The following is a 22,827-nucleotide window of genomic DNA, read 5'->3' as shown; positions in this document are numbered from 1 at the left end:
GTGGTGGGTAATTAACTATTTATTTTATTTTTTTTTGGGGGGGGGGGGGGGGGGGGGGGGGAGGGGAGGGGTCGCACTAGAAGTCAGGGATTACAACACCACAGTAAACTCTACTTGAACAAAGAATCATTCACAGTAACTGGCCTGCTGCTGGATTTTTATGTCCAGATTGTCTGGTCCAAATTATCTTATTCTTTTATTTTGTAAATGACCAACAGAATTTCTTTTGCTGTGCTCTTCTTCTTGTTGGTGTGGTTATCTGACTCTTATGCTGCCATTTGAGTTTTTAATTGACATTTGTGCCTGGGCATCTAGGCTACCAGGGGCACGAGTTTGATTAACAGAAATGAATTAATCAGATTGGGTGAAGGAGGTCAAAAAAAGCACTGATTGGCCACAGACGCAGAGAAGTTTACCTAGAATCTAACTGATTAAAATTAATCAATTAGAAAGCAGCAATAAATCACAAGGAAGTCAAAAGTTTGAGAACATGCATACAAGCAGGCTGTCACAAAAAATAAACTCAAAATGGAATGGGAATGCCGAAGAATGACGAGGCAACCACATTTTATGAGAGAACAGACCTTATTACTTTTATTTTTGTAATTTATGTTCACTGTGTCTATACCTTTTCCTGAAGTTTGATTGGGATGATGCCTGACTCACCCCTATTGACAAGGCACCATGCTGTGAACCTAAAAATATGTTTAAAGATTGTACATTTAACTACCAGGTTTACAATTTCCTCAATAACTATTTACAAAGAGTTGTGAATAATCATCTGCACTTATTAGCTAAGTTGGAATTTGAAATATCATTAGCTCCTATTGATTCTTTTATATTTACTGTAATTTCTTCTGCAATACATATAAAATATTGAAAAACATACCACATTTTTCATTTGATGACAAAAAGACAATATTGGTGTTAATTTTATAAGCTTACAGGGGAGTTGCATTTTCTGCTGAAATCTTGTAAAAACAAATATGTTTGTCTTTCTTTGCAGGGATGTCCAGAATGTTCAGGAAAACGGGTGAGTTCTTCTACCAACCATTAAAGGGAACATGTTTATTTCAAATGAATTACAAATCAATGTATACCCCTTGAACGTTACTGAATTCTGTTATAACTTCATGTGGAGGACTATCACAATGTTATGGGTAACTGAAGTAAAAGGACTCATGATCTTTACATTTTTTCCAATTAAAAGTCTGATATAGATTAATCTTAGTCTAAATCCAGCCTCTCTGTGAATGCCTCAGAGGTTTGTTAGAAAACATTATTGAACAAACAGCATAATAAACACCAGGGAACACAGCAGACAGAAATAGGATAACCATCTGAACTGGAGAGAGTCTGCAAACCTTCAAAGACATGTCTGTTCACTTTAAATGAAATGCTTAGGAGAGTATTCATCTAAGAAACAGCCAACTAAAGCCTTTATAGAAACTTTGGGCAAACATGTGAGTTTCAAGATGTACAGAGTTGATAGACTTACTTCAAAAGACTTGCAGCTGTAATTACAGTGCAAGGTAATAGATAGATAGATTGAATGCCTACAATGAAATGCAATGTTCCAATTTAAGTGCAAACATAAAAAATCTAGCAGTATAACATCAATAAAAACTTACAATAAATACAGACAAATGCACATAGTTTTCACTTTTTAATATGGGTGAGGGATTATTTGGCCTGCATAGTTTTGCAAGGCACCACATGTTTCAGGTGAGTGATTTATGTGAAAATAATACTTTAGGTATCCGGTCTTGTACTAGATTCTTATTTATGTCTTATTTTAGTGTTTGTCCATATCAAAACAGATATAAAGCTTGAGCATTTAGTGTCAATGAATATTCACTGTTGGACTTCACCAAGTACTCCTATTTGCTATTAAAAACCCGTCTGTGTTAATTATTAGACAGCCTGCCCCTTTAATGTGGTCCAGAATGTATTTAAATTAGACTTACTGGGTGGCTGAGCCTTTGTCCTCAACCGGACCAAACCAGAGCCAAACAGAGACACTCTCAAATACTGGTCACAAGTTGACCCGGCCTGTTTTCTTTACTGGGTGCCCTGCCAACAGAATGGGTGAGGGACAGGACTTGTGTGGCAAGATATGGGCCGAGTCCTTGTGGAAACAGAGCACAAAAAGGCTGGAACAGTAAAGAGAGGTAGAGAGGTGGGGAGCAAGGGGAGATGTAGAGTTGATAAGCTGGCATTGTGGAGTTCCAGTGGTTAGAAATGAACAGGTCATTGTTTGATTTAGTCATTCCATTTATCTGTCTGGCTCAGCCCAGCTCCGCCTGTCTGAGGGAATAACAGTGCAGTTCAGTGCAATTTCTCTATCTTATCATTTTTATCTTAGCAGTTTTTTTTCTCCTTGTTTTTCTTTCACCAGGAGGGCTACTTATCAAACTGTATTCTGTGCTCTTAGACAGTAATATAAGTTTACATCCATATAAAATTTATCCTAAAGGCAGCTCTGGTCATGTTTGGATATTCTACTTATTATTTTACTTCCACTTCCTCTTTCATTCCCTGTCTCCACTTCCACATTTGACATTGTCAGACAAAACGGATGATGGAATACAAGTGGCTTTGAAAGGCTTTTACTTGAACTGGAATGGTCATTCAGTACTTGGACGCAGATTTGCCTTGCCATTCTTCATCACAATGGAGGCTTGGTGCTTTGGAGGAGAGACATGTCAAACTCTGCTGACAGTCTGGCTGCAGGTCAAGACCCGGCTACACATGTTGTTCTTTGCTGTTGTTTTTAGCCGCCCCCAGTCAGCCAGCCAGCTGCACTGCTTAAGTGGAGCTCTGCATTTTCTCTGTCCGCCTGTGTTGAGTTAAATTTCTCTGAATACCCCTTAATATTTTCACGTTTTGCCGCATTAGAGGCACTAACTATTGTGATTCCTATCGTATCTGATAGACCAACACAAAGTAATGCATACTTGTGCAGATCAAAAATAATTATTCTTGTTTTTGTTTCACTTTGTTACGAATACAAATCTGAAAAGTGTGGTGTGCATTACTCCTTACTCTGACGCACCTAAATTGCAACCCATTTAGAAGTCTTTCATAAATAAAAAAAGCATTAGATTCCCCTTTGGTATAATCTAATCTCAGTGTTAATCCAGCTGTTCTTTGAAGAACATTAGTGGATACACAGCATCATAAAGAACAACAAACATGGCATATAAAGTAGTGTAGAAGTTTAAAGCGGGGTTGAGTTATGAAACAAGATCCCAAACTTTGGACATCTCACTGAGTCTCTTCTTCATAATGAAAAGAGTATAGCAAAAACCGCAAGTCCAGGGTATTTATACTTCTGAACCACTTCTATTTCAATTCCCTCCTGTTTTCTAAACCTGACTGCCATTCAGCTGAGGTGGTATTAGAATCTAAAGAAAATTTATTTGCTCACTAACAAGTTTCAAGAATTTTAGCCAAAACTGATTGATCTATAATTAGTTATAATTGTTGGATCACTGCCCCTTAGAAGGAATTTCTTTGTTTTCCACTGTGAGGTTAAAGGAACTGTCCCTGTTCCTGCACAAATTCGAACCATGAATGAGGAGAACTGTTTAGTTTGAACTGTATACCCAGCCTCCAACTGTTTTTCCCCGTTAGAAACCCTCCTTTCCCTCCTGGTCTGCTCCCAGTCAACGTACACGAGACTAAACACCCAGTTCAAGCTTGTGTCATGATTTGGGCTCTTGTTTGTGTTTTTGAGGCCGCTGATTGGTCCTTCTCTATTCTATGCTCCTCTGAGCCACCACTCCAGTACCATAATTAGCTGCACTTACTGCTGTCCAATTAACACCAAGTCGTTCCACCTGTGACTCTGCCTACATATACCTGCCTCACACAACCACTCCCTGCCACAACGTTTCGCCTCGCCGCCTGCATGTTGGTTCCCCAAGTATCTGTGTGCTCAGCCTTCCAGTACCGTTTTTCTGTGCTCAACGTGCCCTCACTAGTTGGCTAACTGGTGCTTGTGCGCACCGTCTGATTCGCATGTTCCTCTGTGGATTTGTGCTCACTCTGCCCTCCGTTGGGATCTCATCGGCTGTTACTCAGGTCATCCCCCTTCATCATCACCTGGTCAGTTCACCTGAGTCATCATCAGCTGGTAGTTTTTTTTCTCAATCATCTCCTGCCCTACCTGCTTGTCATCTACGCTTATATCAATAAATCTTTTAAAACATATCTCCATGTCTGGCTCCAATTTCAGGTTCCCAGAGTACAATTTAGGCACAATCCTTCGGAGGAAACAAGGCTTCATTGAGGATTTTCCTTGTTTTCCTTCTTTTCTTTGTTTTCTTAAGTGAAGGATGTTTCTTAAAACCCCAAGCTAACTCCACATCTGTGATCAGTTCTTTTTTCTCAGTCATATTCTGACAAATCACGATTAAAAGCTTGTTCATTAAAATGCTTCCAATTTCACTTATAAACAATGTGACACTTTGATTTTTGGGACCTTATTGTTTGTCACTGCTGCTGACCCTATCATCACTGAAGTCAATGCAAAACACACTTAGGGATGTAGACTTATGAGGAACATTCATCAAAATGAAATAAATCAAGATGGACCTCTCAGGGTTTTTAATGTGTGGGTGAGTTGATCAACTGACTTTGTAAGATTTGTGGATTCATAGATCATCCGAAACTGGTTGGAGCCAATCCCGATTAGAATCACCTCCTAAAAAAATATTTTAATTTAACTGAGATAAGACATTTTAAAAAATTTCCTTTTTCCTTTGTTGACAGATGAAGGCCTGTGGCACCCAACCACAGTTATACAGAAAGCCCTTAGCAATCGCCACATTTTATATGATAAATATTCTGGTTGTTGATGGAATCAGAACAATTCGGGAGGAACATTTTGATTTAACACAAATTGCAGCTCCACCTCCTTTTTATGGGTCTGTCAGGACAGAGAACATTGTAAGTAGGCATATTTTTCTCATTAGCACTAGTTTTGGTCTACTATGTTTCAGAAATCCCCAAAATGGCCTCATCTGTTGAGTTAATCCAAATTCTGATCATGTCCATGTTGGACAACAAGCTGTGCATGTCGAGATGAGCAATTTTGAGACCAGATAAGGGGTTGAAATCAGACAGCGACTGGATACACTGCAAATCAGGGCCCTGATTAGGTTGAACATAACCTGATAAAATAATCAACATTCTCTGTTCAGCAGCATAGTAAATCTGAGATATGGTATGATGACGCTGAGCAGAATCTCTCTTGAAATGTGATGAAACTAGGGATGGATGATAATTCAATAACAATATATATCGATCGATAGACATATCGATGAGGGTCAGTAAAAACTTCAACAGAATAACAGTTTTCCGTCCTTTTGCATTTCAGCCATGTAAGTTAATACTACAGTCATTACATCCTCCCAACCAATCACAACGCAGACCCCAAGCGCCGCCCCCTTCTAAGAGTTCAGAGAGCACACGTTCTTTTTAATTTTTTAAATACTTAGTTTTGGTAAAAAGTTGGTTGAATAAAGGGTTGAGTTAGAATTCAGTGTTTGTGTGTTCTGTATCTAAAAATGACTAGGGCTGCACTTAAAATATACATTTTGAATTTGTTGATAATTATCGATCAATATGATTTAGATTTTATTGATGTGCTTTTTTTCAATATCGTCCAGCCCTAGATGAAACTGTGCAGAGCTAACATCATGTTGAGTTTAGGAAGGTCTCTAGGCAGGCTGGGTGGTATTTAATCATATACCAGATGAAAAAGTGTTGCACAGATTGTTGAGTGATGTCCTGTAGGTTGAGCACATTATCAGATGTACTCACCTTGGAGCAAACACTTGAGACTGGGGCAGAAATTCACCCTCGAGCAGAACAACAGCCCTAAACATACAGTAAGAGCTACAATTGATCTGTTTAGATTCAAGCAAACTGATGTGTTCGAATTGACCATTCAAGGTTTGGATCGAAATCCAGTTGAGAATCTGTGACAGGATTTATTATTATACACTCTCCATCAAATCTAACAGACCTTAAGTTGTTTTTCAAAGACGAATTGTCCAGGATTTCAGTGTCTTAATGTACAATGCTGGTAGACACATATCTCGAAAGACTTAAAGGTAAGACTCCTCTAAAAGGAGGCTTTGCAGAATTTTGACTAAGGGGAGCTAAACACAAATACATTACATACTTTTCAGAGTAAACAAAAAAACATGTAATTTTCGTTTTTTTTCACAATTATACACTAATTTCTGTTGGCTTATAATATAACGTCCCAGGGAAATACATTGCAATTGGTAGTTGTAAAACAGTGAAAAACACCAAGGAATGTGAAAACTTTTGCAGGGGGCATAAATCTGTGACCTATCCTGTAACCGGCTTCCTTTTCTTTCTCTTTTCTTTTATGTTTTTCATACTTATAGGTCTTCCTCACCACTCTTGGTCATCTTTTACTCTGAGCTGCCCTGCTTCTCCAGGTATCCTTCTGCTTATCTGCTTTTTTTTCTCCAGTTTTCTTATTTTCATTATAACTAACAGCACACAGGAGTCTCTGTTCCTTGTGATGTTAAATCATTCGATCATAAGGTACATTATATTGATTGTGAGACACGCGTCAGTTTAGTCTAACAAAGCAGTTTCAACCTTGTACACGGTTTCCTAGTTATGGTCCTACTGGTAATTTAATCTTGTGTCTTCGTTCCTTACAGTAAAAGGGAGTGGCGATAAAAGCGCATCCATAGACATTTCCCGCGCCAACAGCCTAACCGATGACCTGGATGACATGAGTGAGGATATACCCTTGCCTGTGGTCACCAACAAGAACCAGTAAGTCCCCAAAGGTTTTCCCTCAGCGCTCCCCTCGAAGGCGTCACCCTCTGTTGACCTCCATTATCAGATTCATTTTAGACTGATTTCCCTGCTAGTCATAGTGCCTGGAGTTCTTTTGTGACAGCAGAGAGCCACTTTAGCTGCTTTCTAAATGAAGCTGTTTTGTTGGTGTTTCTCGAGGGTTAGAGAGACTCTTGAGGGCCAAGGCCATATCAGGTACAGAGGGTTGTGAAGGGGATTATCCCTTCATTCTTGAGGGAAAAACGTCTTTGACATTTCTTTGAATGGGTTGGAAAACATGTTATAGTACAGATGGCTTGTCATCACATGCCCTCACTGAACTCACGGTTGTTTGCTGTGTGAATCCAGAGTGAATGCTGATGCTCTCCTTCCCTCCTGACCTAGTCATTTAAACTGCTTTCATTTAAGCAAACCTCAGTTTGATTAGATTTGGTTTGCTTCCTGTGCTGTTGCAAAGCATGCTGGCTACTTTAGTGACTAACTCTCAGTCATCCTCTAACCATCCATCTTTTTAGCAGTTTCGACACCAGAACTACAACATTGTTTTTGTTACACGTGTAATCATGAAACAGTAACTGCAAGCATCACTAGAAGAAGGTAGACTTAGGCTTCTGTGTTTCTCCTTCTGAGGATGCGGCTTGTATGGCCATCTTTATGTCCAGATTAGAAGTTGTAGCACACGGTCCATTTTTTAGTTCCGTTGCACCGGGCTGCAAAACTGCACCATGCCTGGGGGTCAGGCTTACGTGCACAGAAGGCTTTAGGTTGCAGTTTTCTTGTGGCGCTGTGACACAGTGACATGATGATCATTGATATTTCAAGAGGTGCACTGGTCAGAGATACTATGGCTTATTTGCCATCATCAATTTTGCAAAGCTGTGACCTGCCGATTGCTATTTTAGACGATTTCTATTTCTTGTCTAAAACTATGAATAACTAAAACATGTGCATGTAAATATTAAAAACAAGAAGTTTTTTATGCATGTCCTTTTTTTTCCTCCTTGGAGGACCAATTACAGTGTTTGGCTATTTTTTCAATTTTTTTTTCTAAATGTAATGGGCCACACTAAGGAGTAGCTGTTGGCATTGTTGCCCCGCCTTACAGCAGGAAGGTCCAAATTCTGGCCAGGGCTCTTTTGCATGGAGTTGCATGTTCTCCTTGTGCAGGTATGGTTTCTCTCCAGGTACTCCGGTTTGCCCTCTCAAGGACTGGTGCCCTGTTCAGAGTGTACCCTGCAATGGAGATAGGCATCAACCCTCCACAGATTAGCGACTATAGACAATAGATGGATGGATGTAAACATAAAGGGCTTGACACAAGAAATGTATTTTTTCCCTTTTAAGATCGATTCAAAAAGTTATGTCAAACTTATTATTTGAGGGGAAAAATCATCCTCTGTGAGATTCCAGACAGTGTTACACAGCTCGGCATGGAAATAAAACCAAAACAGGATGAGTTTACATTGTACACAGTGTTTAGCATCGTATGCAACCAAAAAGCACAAGTAGTGTAGTAAGCATCACTGACAGCTGTCATTATATGTGTAATAACTGTGGGGTCTGTTGACTCATGCATAAAACTGTGAGATTTCCAGTCCATCAGTCTTTTTGTTTCCAGCCAGCCAATCACTGATCAGGGCCAGTCAAGCATAAATCGGCAGATTCTGGCAACTGATTTTTAATTGCATCTCTAGACATTACATTTGTCACAAAGTTGTATGCAGGAGTTTTCCTCTGAAATATTTTGCATACAACTACGTAATCAACATTTTGGGTTGGTTATGTAGCATTGTAAACAATACAACATTCTTCAAACAGACATAAAAATTGAGCATTTTTTCAAATGTAAATGCAAATTTAATTTCATATATTTTTTGCTCAGCTAAAACACTTGTTTTCAGTCTGTTTTACTCAAACAGTGCGAGTTAGGACTCTTGTGTCTGAATATCTGGAAGTTTTTCAAGTGCTGTTTTGTTCCAATGATGTTCCCTTTTGCCTTCACGTTTAATCATTTTGACTGTAAGCTTAACCTTATTTTGATATTTTATTTTTATTATTATATAGCAATATTATTACCAGATGATACTATTTGTGTTTATTCGAAAACTAAAATACTAACAAGTGTGAAATTCCGTCTGAAACCCTCCCTGTTGCTGGATTTCTCTTGCATGGGTCTGAAAATGGTTTCTCTGTGAGCAGTTTTGTTTTTGTACGGTACTCTAATGTCTTTGTAGCATTTCAGCGTAGTTGCAAAATGTTTATTTAACCAATTTGATAATGGGTCCTTATTTAGTGTGTCTATACGCAGCAGTACAAAACACAACAAATAAGCCTAGCTTTGTATCACAACTAAGAAGATAAACTTTTTACCCTTTTTGTATCTGTAAGGAAACCAAATTGTTCATAAGTTATTAACTGTTGTCCATCAGTTTAATTCTTTTTATAGTTAAGTATATATTTTTTTTATAAATTGTGGTGCTTGATAATCATAAAAATGCTCAACTCGCTAATCTAGATATAATGATAAATTTTCAAAATATTGACTGAAACTCAGTTCATTTTGTGGTTAATTAATTCATTTATTGTCTATTAATTAATTAACCATAAAAATTTATTGTGGTTCTGATCTCCATTTGAGTCATATAAAGCTATCATGAAATATAAGAGCTTATGACAGCAGATCAAACCAAATAACTCTACTGGTAGGTAATATTTATTGTTGCCACATGATCACATTTCCTAATACCTCATCACCCTACTGTGTGTTAACCTCACTTTTCTGCAAAAGTAGCGTACCCTAACTTGACGGAGCAGAGCAATGACTTTCACACCCTTGTAAACCACACACATGCAGCATTCAGAACTGGAGCACATCAAAACCTCAAACTTATTTCAGATGATTAGTTAAATAATGTTCCTAAAGTCCTATTCTGATGGGATTAGTTTTACCTGGGGACCACATGTGATTTGTAATAATTACGGAGATTGTGTCGTTAATACCATTCAAATTGGCCATGTCAGTAATTTGTAAAGTAAAAATTCCCCAGCAAATTATGTACTATATTTTTCTGAACTAATGTTATAATGCTAATCCAATCTGAATAGGCATCTCTGTGATTTGAACAGAAGTGGGTGGGATCCGATACGTGATTAGGCAGTTTTTTGTTGCCTGCGCACAATTTTCGAAGAATGGAGGCTGCATTGGTGTGTTTAGAAAACCTTTTGGTTTAGAAAAAATCGACCGGACCATAACGTATGCCATCAAAAAGGAAAGTCTGAAGAGAAGGAGCAATATCAGATGCCAATGGTGGATCACATTATGTATTACACTAGAAATAATTTTCTTCTGTTTGTAGCCTTCTGTTATTCAATTGGCTAGCACAGACAGTGACACAGTCGACTTGCGGCCATAGCCTGGAAAATAGTTTTAACATCAGCTCACACACTGATTCACATCATTCCTCGAGTCAATTGACAAAGTATGTGACCAACCAGACGTTAAATAATACACATAAGGCAGCACGTTAACGTCACATCTGGGAGATGTCTGTGAATTTCAGCAAAATCTCAGGTTTTGTTTATCCCATGCAAATGCGGCTTAAGATGGGTATGAGTTGACAATGTCACCTTGACATAGAGGGTGGGTAGGAAACATCGTATGCTCAACGTGTTTTTTTCTGCCCCCAAGAAAGTTGGATACAAAAAGACCAACAAATGCCAACAAATGAAATAGTAAAAAGACAAAGTGACCCAGACCCATTCACTTCTAACAATCTAAACAAGAGCATTGGACCAACAGTCAGTCCAATGGTTTATGATGGTTGCAGAGGAATCATAAGGAGAGTGTTGCCTTGTTAATTAACCATTTTCAACGTAAGATTCTAAACATTCTTACTGTCAAAACTGCAGAAAAAATAGGTTGTGGGGCTTATTATACTACCTACAACTGGTTGGTTTGAAAAAAGAAGAGAAGATGGGTAAAAGGACAGCTGTTTTACCTTATTGTGGACTGCATGGAACGTTTAAGTAAAAACAACATTGAACCTAGACACAATTTGGAATATTTGTTAACAGTTTAATTGACAAATGTTTTTTCACATGACATTTTTAAATTTCTGAACTTTTACAAACAATTTTTTGTGACTTTTCACATGACTTTTCATCATGTCTAAAACCGTATTAGCAACATTACATAATTTTGAAAAAAGCTCCCTTTATTGTCTGTTATTGTTGTATTTCCGATGCCATTTTGTGACCAGTCCCACCACTCATCCTAATGGCCATTTGTGCTGCAACATAATTATGGAATTAGATACCTCGTCTTTGATTGTGTAACACATGATATTGAAGCTTAAAAAAAATTGCGTCAAACTATATTGGCAGATAACAAATCAAATATTGTTTTTATTTTTAGGCCTTTTTATTACTGTCTTTGGATGCTGTTCTCTACACTGGGATCTCTGTATTCATGTTGGTTATTTAATATTGTATTGCTTTGAAGCCCTCTTTTTCTTTTAAACCAGTTAGTAATTCTTTATTTACCGTAGCTTTTTGTAATTCAGTTTACACTAATCTTTCTGTATAAAAATAAAAGACAGTGAAATCTAATAATATCAGTTAAGTAAAATGTTAGTGCGCCATGTTATGTATTCAATATATTATGTATATCCAACTAAATATAATTACTTTGCAGGGCTAAAGAATATTCAATGCCAGTTTTTTTAGTTAATCTAACTTAACACTCTAAAGAGACTAATCTCCAACCTTAACTGAACTAATAAGCTAACTAAAGCAAGTGTAATGTAAAGCAGTCATAAGCGGGCAGATGCCTTTTCTCTCTTTTGCAGTCAGTTGACCTACCCCTCCGTGGCATTGGTTCAGGACTCTTTTTCCACACATCAGTTAAATTCTGCAAGGTACAGTACTGGGCTTTACCAACACTGGCTTTCTCTTTTTCATGTTCTTCACCTCTTAGAAAAAGTATCTTATGTTTACTGCCATCAGATCATCATTAGACACTGCCCAAACATAAATCAGTCATTTGAAATATGACCATCTCCATCATTATCATTGATGATGTCAAAGATTTTAGTTTATTGTCTTTGTCCTTAAATAGAGTTTTTTTTTGTTTTGTCATTCCTCAAATAAGTTTGCGTTTAGAACCTGAGAGTATTTTCATTACCAGGGACCTATTCCAGGATAAGGACCTCCAGACTGGATTCTGCTGATATTGTTTGAGCTTGATGTGTGAAAATAAATAGATTCCTACAGCCACAAGGACAGACAATGTATATTTGTATTATTTGTAGGGCTGCTGTGCCCAAAACTCCAAAGCCTGGGATTTCTGGGCACTCCCATAATAGCTGGTTTGTTTTGCCCTTGGTGTCACGCCACTACGGACATTGCTGTTGTTTGGCATCTGGATCTCTGCAGACAGCTCCCAGATGCAATCATACTGCCTCGGGCACCTTGCGTGCACATCCACACCATATCACTTTTCTGTTATTTCATATTCAGAAACTGTCCTGAAGTTTTTCCACTCCATCCATTTGTAATGCAAATTTAACACAGACTGATTCCTTTCTTGGCTAATGTTGCTGCTTGTTCAAACAGCTCTTTGACAATACTGCTGATCTCTCTGTCACTTTAATTTGTCAGTGGCAGCACAAACTGGAACATTCCACTGTTTGTTTGGCTTCACTGAGGAAGCCCTCCCGTCCCAAAAAAACATGCAAGAGAAGCATCCTTACTGCTGGCTGTAATGGGCTTCTGAGGAAGTGGTGTTTAGTAATGTCTGCACACAAACTTTTATTTTTCTCTCCCTGAACACAAAACACATAAATATACTTATCTGCCTTGAGAAAATAAATATTATTTATTGGTCTTAGTTTATTTTAAATCAGCTCATGCTGATTTGTTGAATTTTATGAAGTTTGTCAGTTAAAAGTCAAAACACAGACAGAAAAAAAAACACAGAATACACAGTTGTCAACATAGTACTTCCCTTTTAATTATAAACACTTCCTTCACTGTTTGTTTATCTACTCTTCCGCAAAAGAGACTTGATCTTGGTCCAGTTCAGAGAGACCTCTGGTTTCCCTTGATTGTGTGCATACATCAGTGTGTGAGAACTTTGATGCTTGGTGTTGTTGGTTTTGTGTGAGGCAGCTTGTATATACTTTCATACAGACCTTTGATGATGTCAATTTTTGAGATTTAGAGGTTGAATAACATCAACATTCTTGGAGAGTGAGTAAATATTTCTGACACACATCTTTGACCGTAAACAGAGGAAGGCTTGTTTAACTGATGGCAGTGGTTTCGTTTACTCCTACCTTATTCTTTTTTTTTTTTTTGCCTCTTGTTGGTCTGTTTTAGTGACTACTTTTAGATTCTCTTGTAATCTAATAGGAGTTTAATCAGTTGTGAAAACATTAAATCACCACAATATTTCCTTTTTGAAAATAAAGTCTCCTTTGCAAAGGGCTATTCAGTTGAGTTTAATAACCATCTTTTACTGGCTATTAATACTGCTACCTGCTGCTAATCTAGTAAAGACATAAATAAACAGACTGGTGACAAAAATGACTTGCACACTGACCTGACAACTGGCAAGGAAGGAAGGAAGAAACTAACTGAAACAAAAGTAACTAACTAAATGTATAATGAACAGAATACTAAATAATGACAAGAAACAGAAGGATAGAACAGCATCGACTAACAAATAATACTAATAGGTGAAAAACACTGAGAGATGGCACGATCCCCCCGGAATCTAAAAATAGACAAACACGTCGGGATTGTGACACCTGAAAATAACAGACAGAGAGTACTTGGCTAGCCCCTCCACACCGCAGATACTGGATGTAGCATTGAACAAAGGGACAAATAATGGTGAGTATACTAAAACACACAGGCCGACATATGCATTGGATGTAAATTCTAACAAAATACTCCCACAAACAAACCCGACATGGTATGTTACAACCAAAAGCATACGAAGACTGTAAAATAAGATGCAATAAAATACTGATATGGTTTAAGAACAAGTGTTAATCAGAATTGGAATCAGAATGAAGTTTAATCGCCAAGTAGGTTTGCACATACAAGGAATTGACTTAATAAGAATAAAATAATATAAAATAAAATTTAATAAAATGGATATATATACAGAAGCAATATACATTCAGTAAACTGTGTGTTAATGTAAGGAGAAGCTTGTAAGCCTGAACGGGGGAGAGAGACAGTGTCCAGTGTTCATAAGGCTGGTAGCAGATGGGAAAAACTGTTCTTGTGGCGTGAGGCTGTGGCCCTGATGGACCGCAGCCTCCTGCCAGAGGGAAGTGTCTGAAATAGTCTATGACTGGGTGCGAGGGATCAGCCACAATCTTCCCTGCACGCCTCAGAGCCCTGGAGGCGTACAGGTCCTGGAGAGCATGGAAGATTGCAGCCAAATCACCTTCTCTGCAGACCGGATGACACGCTGCAGTCTGCCCTTGTCCTTAGCGGTGGCACCATCGTACCAGATGGTGATGGAGGAGGTGAGGATGGACTCAATGAGGGAGGAGTAGAACTGCACCATCATTGTCTTGGCAGGTTGAATTTCTTCAGCTGCCGCTAGAAGTACATCCTCAACGTTGAGTTTCTACATAAATAGAAACTCAACCATTTTTGCCACACAAAGCCAGTTAAGAATTAGATAAGCACAAACAAGTAACAAAAACTGAGACCCTTCTGGTAGGAGCAAAATCTAGACTATCCAAAGTGGATAGTTTCTCTCTCTCTCAGTTGACAGCTCCACTGGTTTATTCACTAATTACAGATTCTTCAATACAGATGTTGACTTATGAACCTTTACTTTTTCTGAAAACAATAAATAAGAATATAACCCATTATCTTAATCTAACATATTGCTAAGTCCTGTCTCTTGCACCCAACATCCTGTATCTTTTTATCTCACAAGCTGGATGTATTGGTTACACCCCTGCATCTAATTGCTCTTCCTCTGGTTAATTGCCGCGCCTTGCTGACTCAGATCAGTAATGAGTGTCGTCCTGGACCCGAGGGAGTTGCCCCCTTTTCTCCTGCTGATTATGGTCAGCCTCTTTGGACTTCTGCTCCTTTTCGTCTCCTCTGGGACTCATAAAAAAAGTATGTCCACCTGCAGACTCCCCTCTTAATTAGCTCCCCTCTCACAAGCTAGCAGGACATAAACAATGAAAAGCCACTGCTGCACAACAGGAGGGTTTCCAGACAGAAACATATCCCTCATGTCCGTTCGTCTTGGAGATAGAGGTTATCTCAAGTGAACGATGCTTGTGCAAAGCTTTGAAGAAATTTACTTTTTGTTGTTTTGTTTTTTTGGCCTGCTTGTCTTGTCACTGCTACTTCATTTTGATGGCATAGATATTTTTAATGATGGCATTTAGTCAAAAGAAAGGGCTATAATGCGTTACTCTTTGTTGTCATACGGGTCCTTTTGTAAACCTTCAATGTTGTCTGATTGACAAATGCTATCTGAATTGACTTACCCTTAGTCTAACCTCTCCTCCTACCTCCCCTACTCATTTGCATTCCTACCTTCATGCTCAATCACTTTAAGAAACATAAGACATGTCATGGCTAGTTACTTAGGTAATCATTAGCACTTTTCCATTTATGCCAATATAAAGCAGACATTTTTATGCAGACGAATAGATTCTGTGGTGCAGATTTTCTGTCCTGAGGCAACAAAAAGGTCCAGACATGACCGCATTATGTAGAGGTAGAGTAAGGAAATAAAAGAAAAGGGGAAAAGCATATTTGTAGCCTAATCTATTTTAATATATCTTGCTCATAGAGATTTTCAAAAACAAATCAGTTTCCATAACTTTCTGCAGGGTTTTTCCATGCTAGCCGCTTTATTTCTGTGCCAGATTTATGATGCAGATCGCACTAAATACATGCAGATGCAAACACGCCCACCACCTCCAACACATGGGAGCAATTTGCACCTACTTTTGTGACAGATTGCGGCTGTCCTTTCTTTAGCCACAAACACAGGCAGGTGCAGAAGTGATCAAAGAGACGGAGAAAAAAGATTTCCTCGCAGACAACGCTAGGTCCTGACAAGATCTAAGCTCTGACCTTATAGAGAGGTATCACATGGGAACGGTGTTTCTAAATCAATAAGGATGTAGAGGGATTTAATGCACTGCGCAGCACACATTTGAAGAACAAATAGGATGGATAGAATTAAAAAAATATTTCAGGATGGCAACATTATCTCAGCTACTCTATACAAGTATGTGCCTGTATAAAACTGGAATGTGTTGTCAGGATAAAAGAGAAACATTTGCATGTGGTTATATCCTCTTATTTGCACTTCGTAAATAAATCTTTCGCTCAACTCATGAATTGAAGGAGTTTCATGAATTGAAGACAAAAATGGGCACACTCCCTGTAATTCAAGCTTAATATGCAATGACTGTTTCTTGCATTGCATTTGACTTCCAACAAAGTTTTGCTGTTTCAGACTGTGTTTGGTTGTGTGTTAGGTAACAACTCTTAACTAGTAAAATGCATTTTGAATGAGTGGAGTTACTGATGGCTTTTACAATTACTTAGATCTATGATTTCAGAATTCAGTTATTCAGTTTTTTTTTCCTGTTTCATTCAAGACTACTGAAAACAGAGGACAATTATTGGTCCAGTCTTAAGATAAATTCTGGAGTTTTCTGTCAGAAATAAAACTGTAATGTTTACTGATATGGCAAAGCAACACACCTTTGGCCCCAGGAAATACATTAACCAGTAAAAGGTGGGAATCTTTTTCTTTTTTTTCTTTTTTTTTTTTTTAGTTTTAACGTGTCCTTTCTGGCAGTGTAGCACTAAGAATTGTTTTCTTGGTGCCAAATGGAGCATAACACATTAAATTTCACAAAACTGGGAATCTGGAAAAAGTCTATTGCCGAAACATCAAACTCAGCGCAATAAACTTTTTTTCATGAGGTACTTAATTATAGTGTTTTATTTTTGGCTTGATGCTGGCGGTCCTGCATTGAAAACAGTCCTCTTGCTGCTCTTACATAGAGTTTGTGTTTACACAACGTTAATGTAGGGGGCTGATTCCAGTGTGGGTGGTGAAGACCCATACAACAACAAAAGGCTTTCAGTATGACCTGTACCAAGATGTTGGGGAAACCCAGGTTCTCAACAAGTGAGTATTACAAAAATAAACCATCTGGATCTGATAAACATTAGGTAGGTTTTTTATGAATTGTATTAGTATTTGATTGTGATATACCAATATAAAGTTGTACTTTATTGTGAATTGGAAGGAAATTGATACACAATCTTCAAAAACTGTCACAAATTAAAATTTGAAAATGCATTTAAATCAGCACCGTGCAACGTTTAGCCACTGGGGGACACGTGACCTGTAAATTTCAGGTTTAGCACCGCAACACTGCAGTGTCACAAAATTTAACAGTTTCTGTGTTTTACAATCTGACAGCAGACCACTTTGAAGAAGCAGATTGAGAAATCATGGAGTCACTTGTAAAGACAGGGCTACGTTCACGCTCTAGATTATCCTCAGGCTCCCATTGAAACGGCGAGAGGATGAGGGCAATGCCAGAGGGAGAGGGAGGGGAGCTCCAGGAGCTGTGGAAGAAAATGGACGAAGCAGACCACAGGCTCAATCATCTGATTATGAAAGGGCTGCAGGAACTTCAACAGAGGTGAACTATATTTACTGTATTTTGTGATAATAACTATGGCCATGGAAAACTTTACCTCGAGGATGAGAAAAGTAGAAGCATGTAAGGTTAGCTCTTGTAAGGGAGCTCAGACTGTTGTAAAGTGGTGCTCTAGGTCATATGACCCACTTAGAGCTGGATCTGCCCCTCTCAAGTTACATAGGCATGTTTTTGAGAAGGGCAGCATGCACTGAGCATCCATATGCACCAATTACTGTATACTGACCTGTAAAAATCCTTTAATATATCTCAAACTAAGCTAATTCTTGGGCAAAAACATAAATGGTGCTATTTTAAAAACGGCCCCTGGGCAATAATTCCAAAACTTTGGCTCCAATTACTGCTGTAATTTTTTTTTACCATTTAGACTGAGATTCTTCCCATTTTTCTTGTTAACATCAATTTTCAGGACAATTTTCAAGTTTGGACTTTCACTAGGCCATTGTAATCTTAACCAGCCCGTTGTAGCTCTAGTTCCATGTGTTTTATAGATTAACTTTTAAGACCTTACTTTAGGATTTTAAATCTCCGATGGTTTAGCGCTTAACTGATTCATGCAGCGAAAACGAATCTTTGCACAGCTATTGCAAAAGTTGAAGCTAATGCTAAAGCTATCCTCTAGCCATAGCAAAGCGGAGAGCGCAATTCCACAAAGCCAGAGGTCTTTGGTGTGAAAACCCGGAGTGAGATATGGTCTGCTTTACCCAGCAAACTTATCGTGACCCATGACAGCATCCAGTCCTCCTTTGCCGATCCACAGCAAGCTTAGAAATAGGCAGAACGTCAGCCTTCTACCTCACAGAGTCCTGCTCCGGGCTGAGAGCATTAGAGGAGAATGTGCAGCTGGCTCATGCTGCCACAAATTGAGCCTGCTGTCCAAATATTTTAACGTTTCGCGAACCAGACTGGGTCTGTTCTGTAAGTTTGGAACAAAAAGGTTGTTACTGAAACTATTTGCTTACTTCAAAAAAATTATTTTTGATATAAAGAGAAAAACAGCTGTTTTTAATTGGCCTTGGATAAATATACTAGAAAACCTACCGTGGAACTGAGTAACAGTCTTAGCAAGTTAAGTTGCCCAGACAGGGAAGTGTTTTTATTTTTTTTATTTATTTTTGTTCTTTAAATTTCTTATTTCCAACAAGTTTTTTTTTTCTGCAGCTACATTTATGTTAGCCCGAGATGTTTTAGACAAGTGTTTGTTTTGTTATTACTATCTTTGTTCTTGTCAATGCAGAGCACATTCTTTAATATGTCACCATACTCACAGATTCTTAAAGTGCAGCTAATCCTTTTACATATGCCACTTTATTTAAAAAATTTGACTTATGTCGATCACGCAAAATGTTAAGAAAGGACTGACATAATAAGCTGAGAGTGAAGTGGGTTAGAGATATATGACCGTAACCCTCACAAAAATACCTTAGTAATAAAATTTTACTTTAAGAAAAGTTATTTTTATGTCACAGAAACCATAATTTAATCTACTTTATTCACAGCTTTTTACTCCCCTCCACCATTGCTGTTTCCAGTTAAAAAGTTTTCTTTAACCCGCAATGACTCATGGGTTAGGATTAGCAATGTAGGATACATCTGACCCATCCTTCAAATCAGGGAAAAGAGGAGACTTTTGTCAGCCGCATTTGAAAGAGTCTTTGAAGGATTCAGACAGCCTTTGTCATCGCACTGTGATATAATCGGCCCACAAATACATCCTTCGAAGGATGCACACCCTGAATTGACACAGACTCTCTCTCTCTTTCACCTCCTCCTTGTCCCTATCCTAAATAAACAAGTGCTAAAAATAGACTCACCCGCGCTGCATTATGCTGGGCTCACAGTTAGCCGGTCTCACACACACCTTCCTCTCCGTCTCTCTAGTTTTTTTGAGTCCATTTCTCATTTGACCACAGCATCTTTTACATTTCTGCCATGTATCCTACGGCTTGTGGTAAACTGGACCTCTTGTGGCTTTTTTCTTCTGCTCTTGACATGAGATAACTTTGTTGATCATGATCATAAATTCTTTAATGCAAGTTTGATACAATTGAATACAATTGAGAACAATAAAATAGAAAAAAAAGAGGGACTGAATAAAAACATGGGGCCACATTTTTTATTTTAGTTATGGACATTTTTAAAACTGTGTGTTCTTTTCCTTCCGCTTCATTCAGCACAACTACTTTGTGTTGGTTTATCACATGAAATCCCAATAAAATGCATAGAAGTTTGTGGCTGTAAAGTGACAAAATGTGAAAATATTTAAGGGGTATAAATAGTCCTGCGAGGCACTGTAAACGCCACATTCGTTATTGTGCAGGGAGTGGCTTAATAAATCTCAGCTGCGCTTCTGGCTCCATCAGCTTTAGCAAAATGAGCCCAGGGTGCATAAACTAATGGACTGAAGTGAACTCATCACAGCATGCTGGTTTGGTACGTATCCCGGTGTGTAGTGTTTCAGGCTCCAGTCCAAACTCAGCATGAATAAGTACTCTTGAACAAGGGCAGGCTGTAGCATTCACAGCTGCAGTGCATAAAAAAATAGACAAACAAGAACTATATTCATACCCCGAATTAAGTAGAACCTGATATTGTTTTTAAATGTAACATATTCATACAATACAGTTTGCAAAAGGTTGATCATGCTGCTAATTTGAGCCAACGTTTACTGTAGTTTTTAGAATTATGTTGTTTTGCATTTATTGTATCTCACACATCCTGTTGTAAGTAGGAGCGGGCGTTTGAAATATCCACCAAGATTGATCTGTTATCCTCCAGCCTGTCTTGGTTTTTTTCACCAGATTCTGTTTCAGCCTACCCTCTGTAAACAGCTGTGATGCCACAAAGACAAAAGAAAAACAAAATGCACTTAATAAGGAAGTAAAAATAACTCAGGGAATTGAAATTGCTGTTTTCACTACATGAATCATGGAGCCCCTCAGTGACGTCATCCCTGCTCTTGTTTCCGTCCAGGACAGGGGCAAATTTAGAAAATAGGACAATGACTGGCATAATTGTTGGAGCGCTGTTAACAATTAAATACTTGCAGAACAAATGTAATGGCAATTAATGTTTTTCTTAACTGCCTTCATCATTTATTATTCCTTCTAGCTTGCTCTTGGGCAATTTCAACGTTAACCATGTTTACTTTAATGGGTTGTGGTTTTATAACACTGAGGTTAAATAGTAATTTTAACATAATTACCCGGCACACTAGAGAAAATTAAACTGTTAGGGTTCTATAAATGGAAGCAAAGTTATGGTATAGCTTGAATATTTTTGTTCTGTGCAAGCACATCTATTGATAAACTAGCAAGTACATTTAATTGATATAGCACCTTTCTCAGGCAACAGTCACAAAGTGCTTTGCAGTCCAATATAATTTAGAGCCTTTAAAAGAAAAAGCAAAAATGTTAATTTTTTTCCCACACACCTAACAATTGCCCAGCGTGTAAAATGAGTTATCCTCTGTTTAATGCAGTTCATGAGAGAGTGATTCGGGCTGAGCACGTGGGTGTGACGCGCTGCACGTTCTCATTCACCTGGCTACTTTGTTTAGTCTTTGCCGTAATTGATGCATTAGCGAGACAACACGGGGTAACTTCAATATTCATAGCTTTCTTACCTCAGAAGACATTACAACTCTAAACAAAAGAGGTGTAAACAACTGCAGCGGCACTTGCATTTCTTCTTCTCCCATGCACAAGCACAACACTGGTGTAATTTCAACTTGTCACCAGAGGGGCAGCCTTGTGTAAAAAAACTCTTTTACAATGTAGAAGACTCATTGCAAATTATCTTATACTCTCAATGGCAGCCTTGCCGCAAAAGTCACCACAACCAGTTTGTGTGTTTAGATGGTATATAGGTCTTCAGATAGGTTCAGGTTGGTTTGGAAAACTTTTTCACATAACAAATGAATTCCTCATTTGATATCTTCAGCAAAAGGAGAAGCACATATAAGGCACACATACTTTTTTCCCAGCCCTATAATACTGTTACATAGCAACAGATGCAGCAGTGTTGTCATGTAGTAAGCCTTATTTTTAAAACAACTGCTGCAATTTAGCTGAAGTTCTTCTTTTGTGTTTGTTAAAATAGTCACAGACTTACAGACATGGTTTTGAAGCTCAGGCATGTCTGAGGCTATTGTTGTGACTTTATCTTTAATATGACAAAGCTTAACCTGTTACTTCAGCTGGTGCATGTTAAAGATGGACTATTGTTGCAAACAGTGGATTATTATTACGATGATCATGTTGGAGATGTTGAGGAAACTATTGTCATTGAGTAATAGATTCAATACTGTGAGGAAAATGATGCTGAAATGTTTGTGTATTTTGATTTCTCTTGTTGCACAAAGTACATGCCCTAGGACATGTCCTCATGGGTCTGAGACCTTGTATATAGTTAACACAGCAAACTTCCATATAGTATTTGCTCTAATCCTAGAAGCTCTCTTTTAAAGTATTGGCAAGTCAAAAGGGCTCAACCCAATCTTCTGACTGGACATAGATGCTCCTCTGTCTATTATAGCAGCGTTTTCCTCGCTGCTTCTGATAGAAGCAGCTGTATAAATAGTCTTTATCGTTTCCCCTCTGCGTTTTGCTCCATGTTCTCCTCTCCCTCCTCCCCCATCTCCTGTATGCAGCTCAATTTCTTCTTCTATCCTGTTAATGAAAACAGTAATCCAGCACCTGAGCAGCCTGTTTGCACAACCAATTCTTTAGCCTTTCATGGCTCTCCTGGCCACCTGAGCAGCATGTTTGCACAACCAATTCTTTAGCCTTTCATGGCTCTCCTGGCTACCATTTTTTTGGGGCCAGACTTCCCTCTGATCTGAGGCCTGCAGGTTCTTTCGCCATTTGATGTGGGTTATTCAGAGGTTTATTCAGGTGTGGTAGGTTTGAGGAGCAGTGCTGCAAACGCATAGCCCTCTGATGGTGCTTCCACCGGCTCCCAGGTGCTGGAGCGCCATCAGGGAGCCCACTGTTCTGGACCATGGTGAGAATAGAGGGCTTATTGATGAAAAGTGTCTGCTGGGCTCTGTGGTTTCTCCCCTCTTAAGAGCAGAAGCAGGGAAATACGGTGGACCAGGGCGTTAACCTGCTGCATAGAAAGAAGGGGTGGCAAAAAGGGAGCTGTTACATCCTGGCCAAGGTTCCACCAAAGGGATATTTATATTAATGTTATTGTGTGTGTGTGTGTGTGTGTGTGTGTGTGTGTGTGTGTGCCT

The 22,827-nt window shown here is 38.6% G+C and overlaps 1 protein-coding gene across 2 annotated transcripts in view; it reads left to right on the top strand.

Moving 5' to 3' along the window:
- Positions 1–12,145, top strand: part of kcnq1.2 (potassium voltage-gated channel, KQT-like subfamily, member 1.2) — a 95,940-nt gene extending 83,795 nt beyond the window's left edge. Inside the window, exons 12-16 of one of the 2 annotated variants that reach the window (XM_036132488.1) lie at positions 1,007–1,033; positions 6,426–6,479; positions 6,711–6,828; positions 11,700–11,768; positions 12,038–12,141. In XM_036132488.1, the coding sequence (XP_035988381.1) occupies positions 1,007–1,033; positions 6,426–6,479; positions 6,711–6,828; positions 11,700–11,768; positions 12,038–12,080 (311 nt within the window). In that variant the 3' untranslated portion in view covers positions 12,081–12,141. Of the gene's footprint in view, positions 1–1,006; positions 1,034–6,425; positions 6,480–6,710; positions 6,829–11,699; positions 11,769–12,037 lie in introns of both variants that reach the window. The other variant, XM_036132489.1, reaches the window with a different exon arrangement.
- The last annotated feature ends 10,682 nt before the right edge of the window (positions 12,146–22,827 follow it).

Source organism: Fundulus heteroclitus, unplaced genomic scaffold (assembly GCF_011125445.2).
Source record: "Fundulus heteroclitus isolate FHET01 unplaced genomic scaffold, MU-UCD_Fhet_4.1 scaffold_52, whole genome shotgun sequence".
NCBI lineage: Eukaryota > Metazoa > Chordata > Actinopteri > Cyprinodontiformes > Fundulidae > Fundulus > Fundulus heteroclitus.
This window is presented reverse-complemented; position numbering and strand designations above follow the sequence as displayed.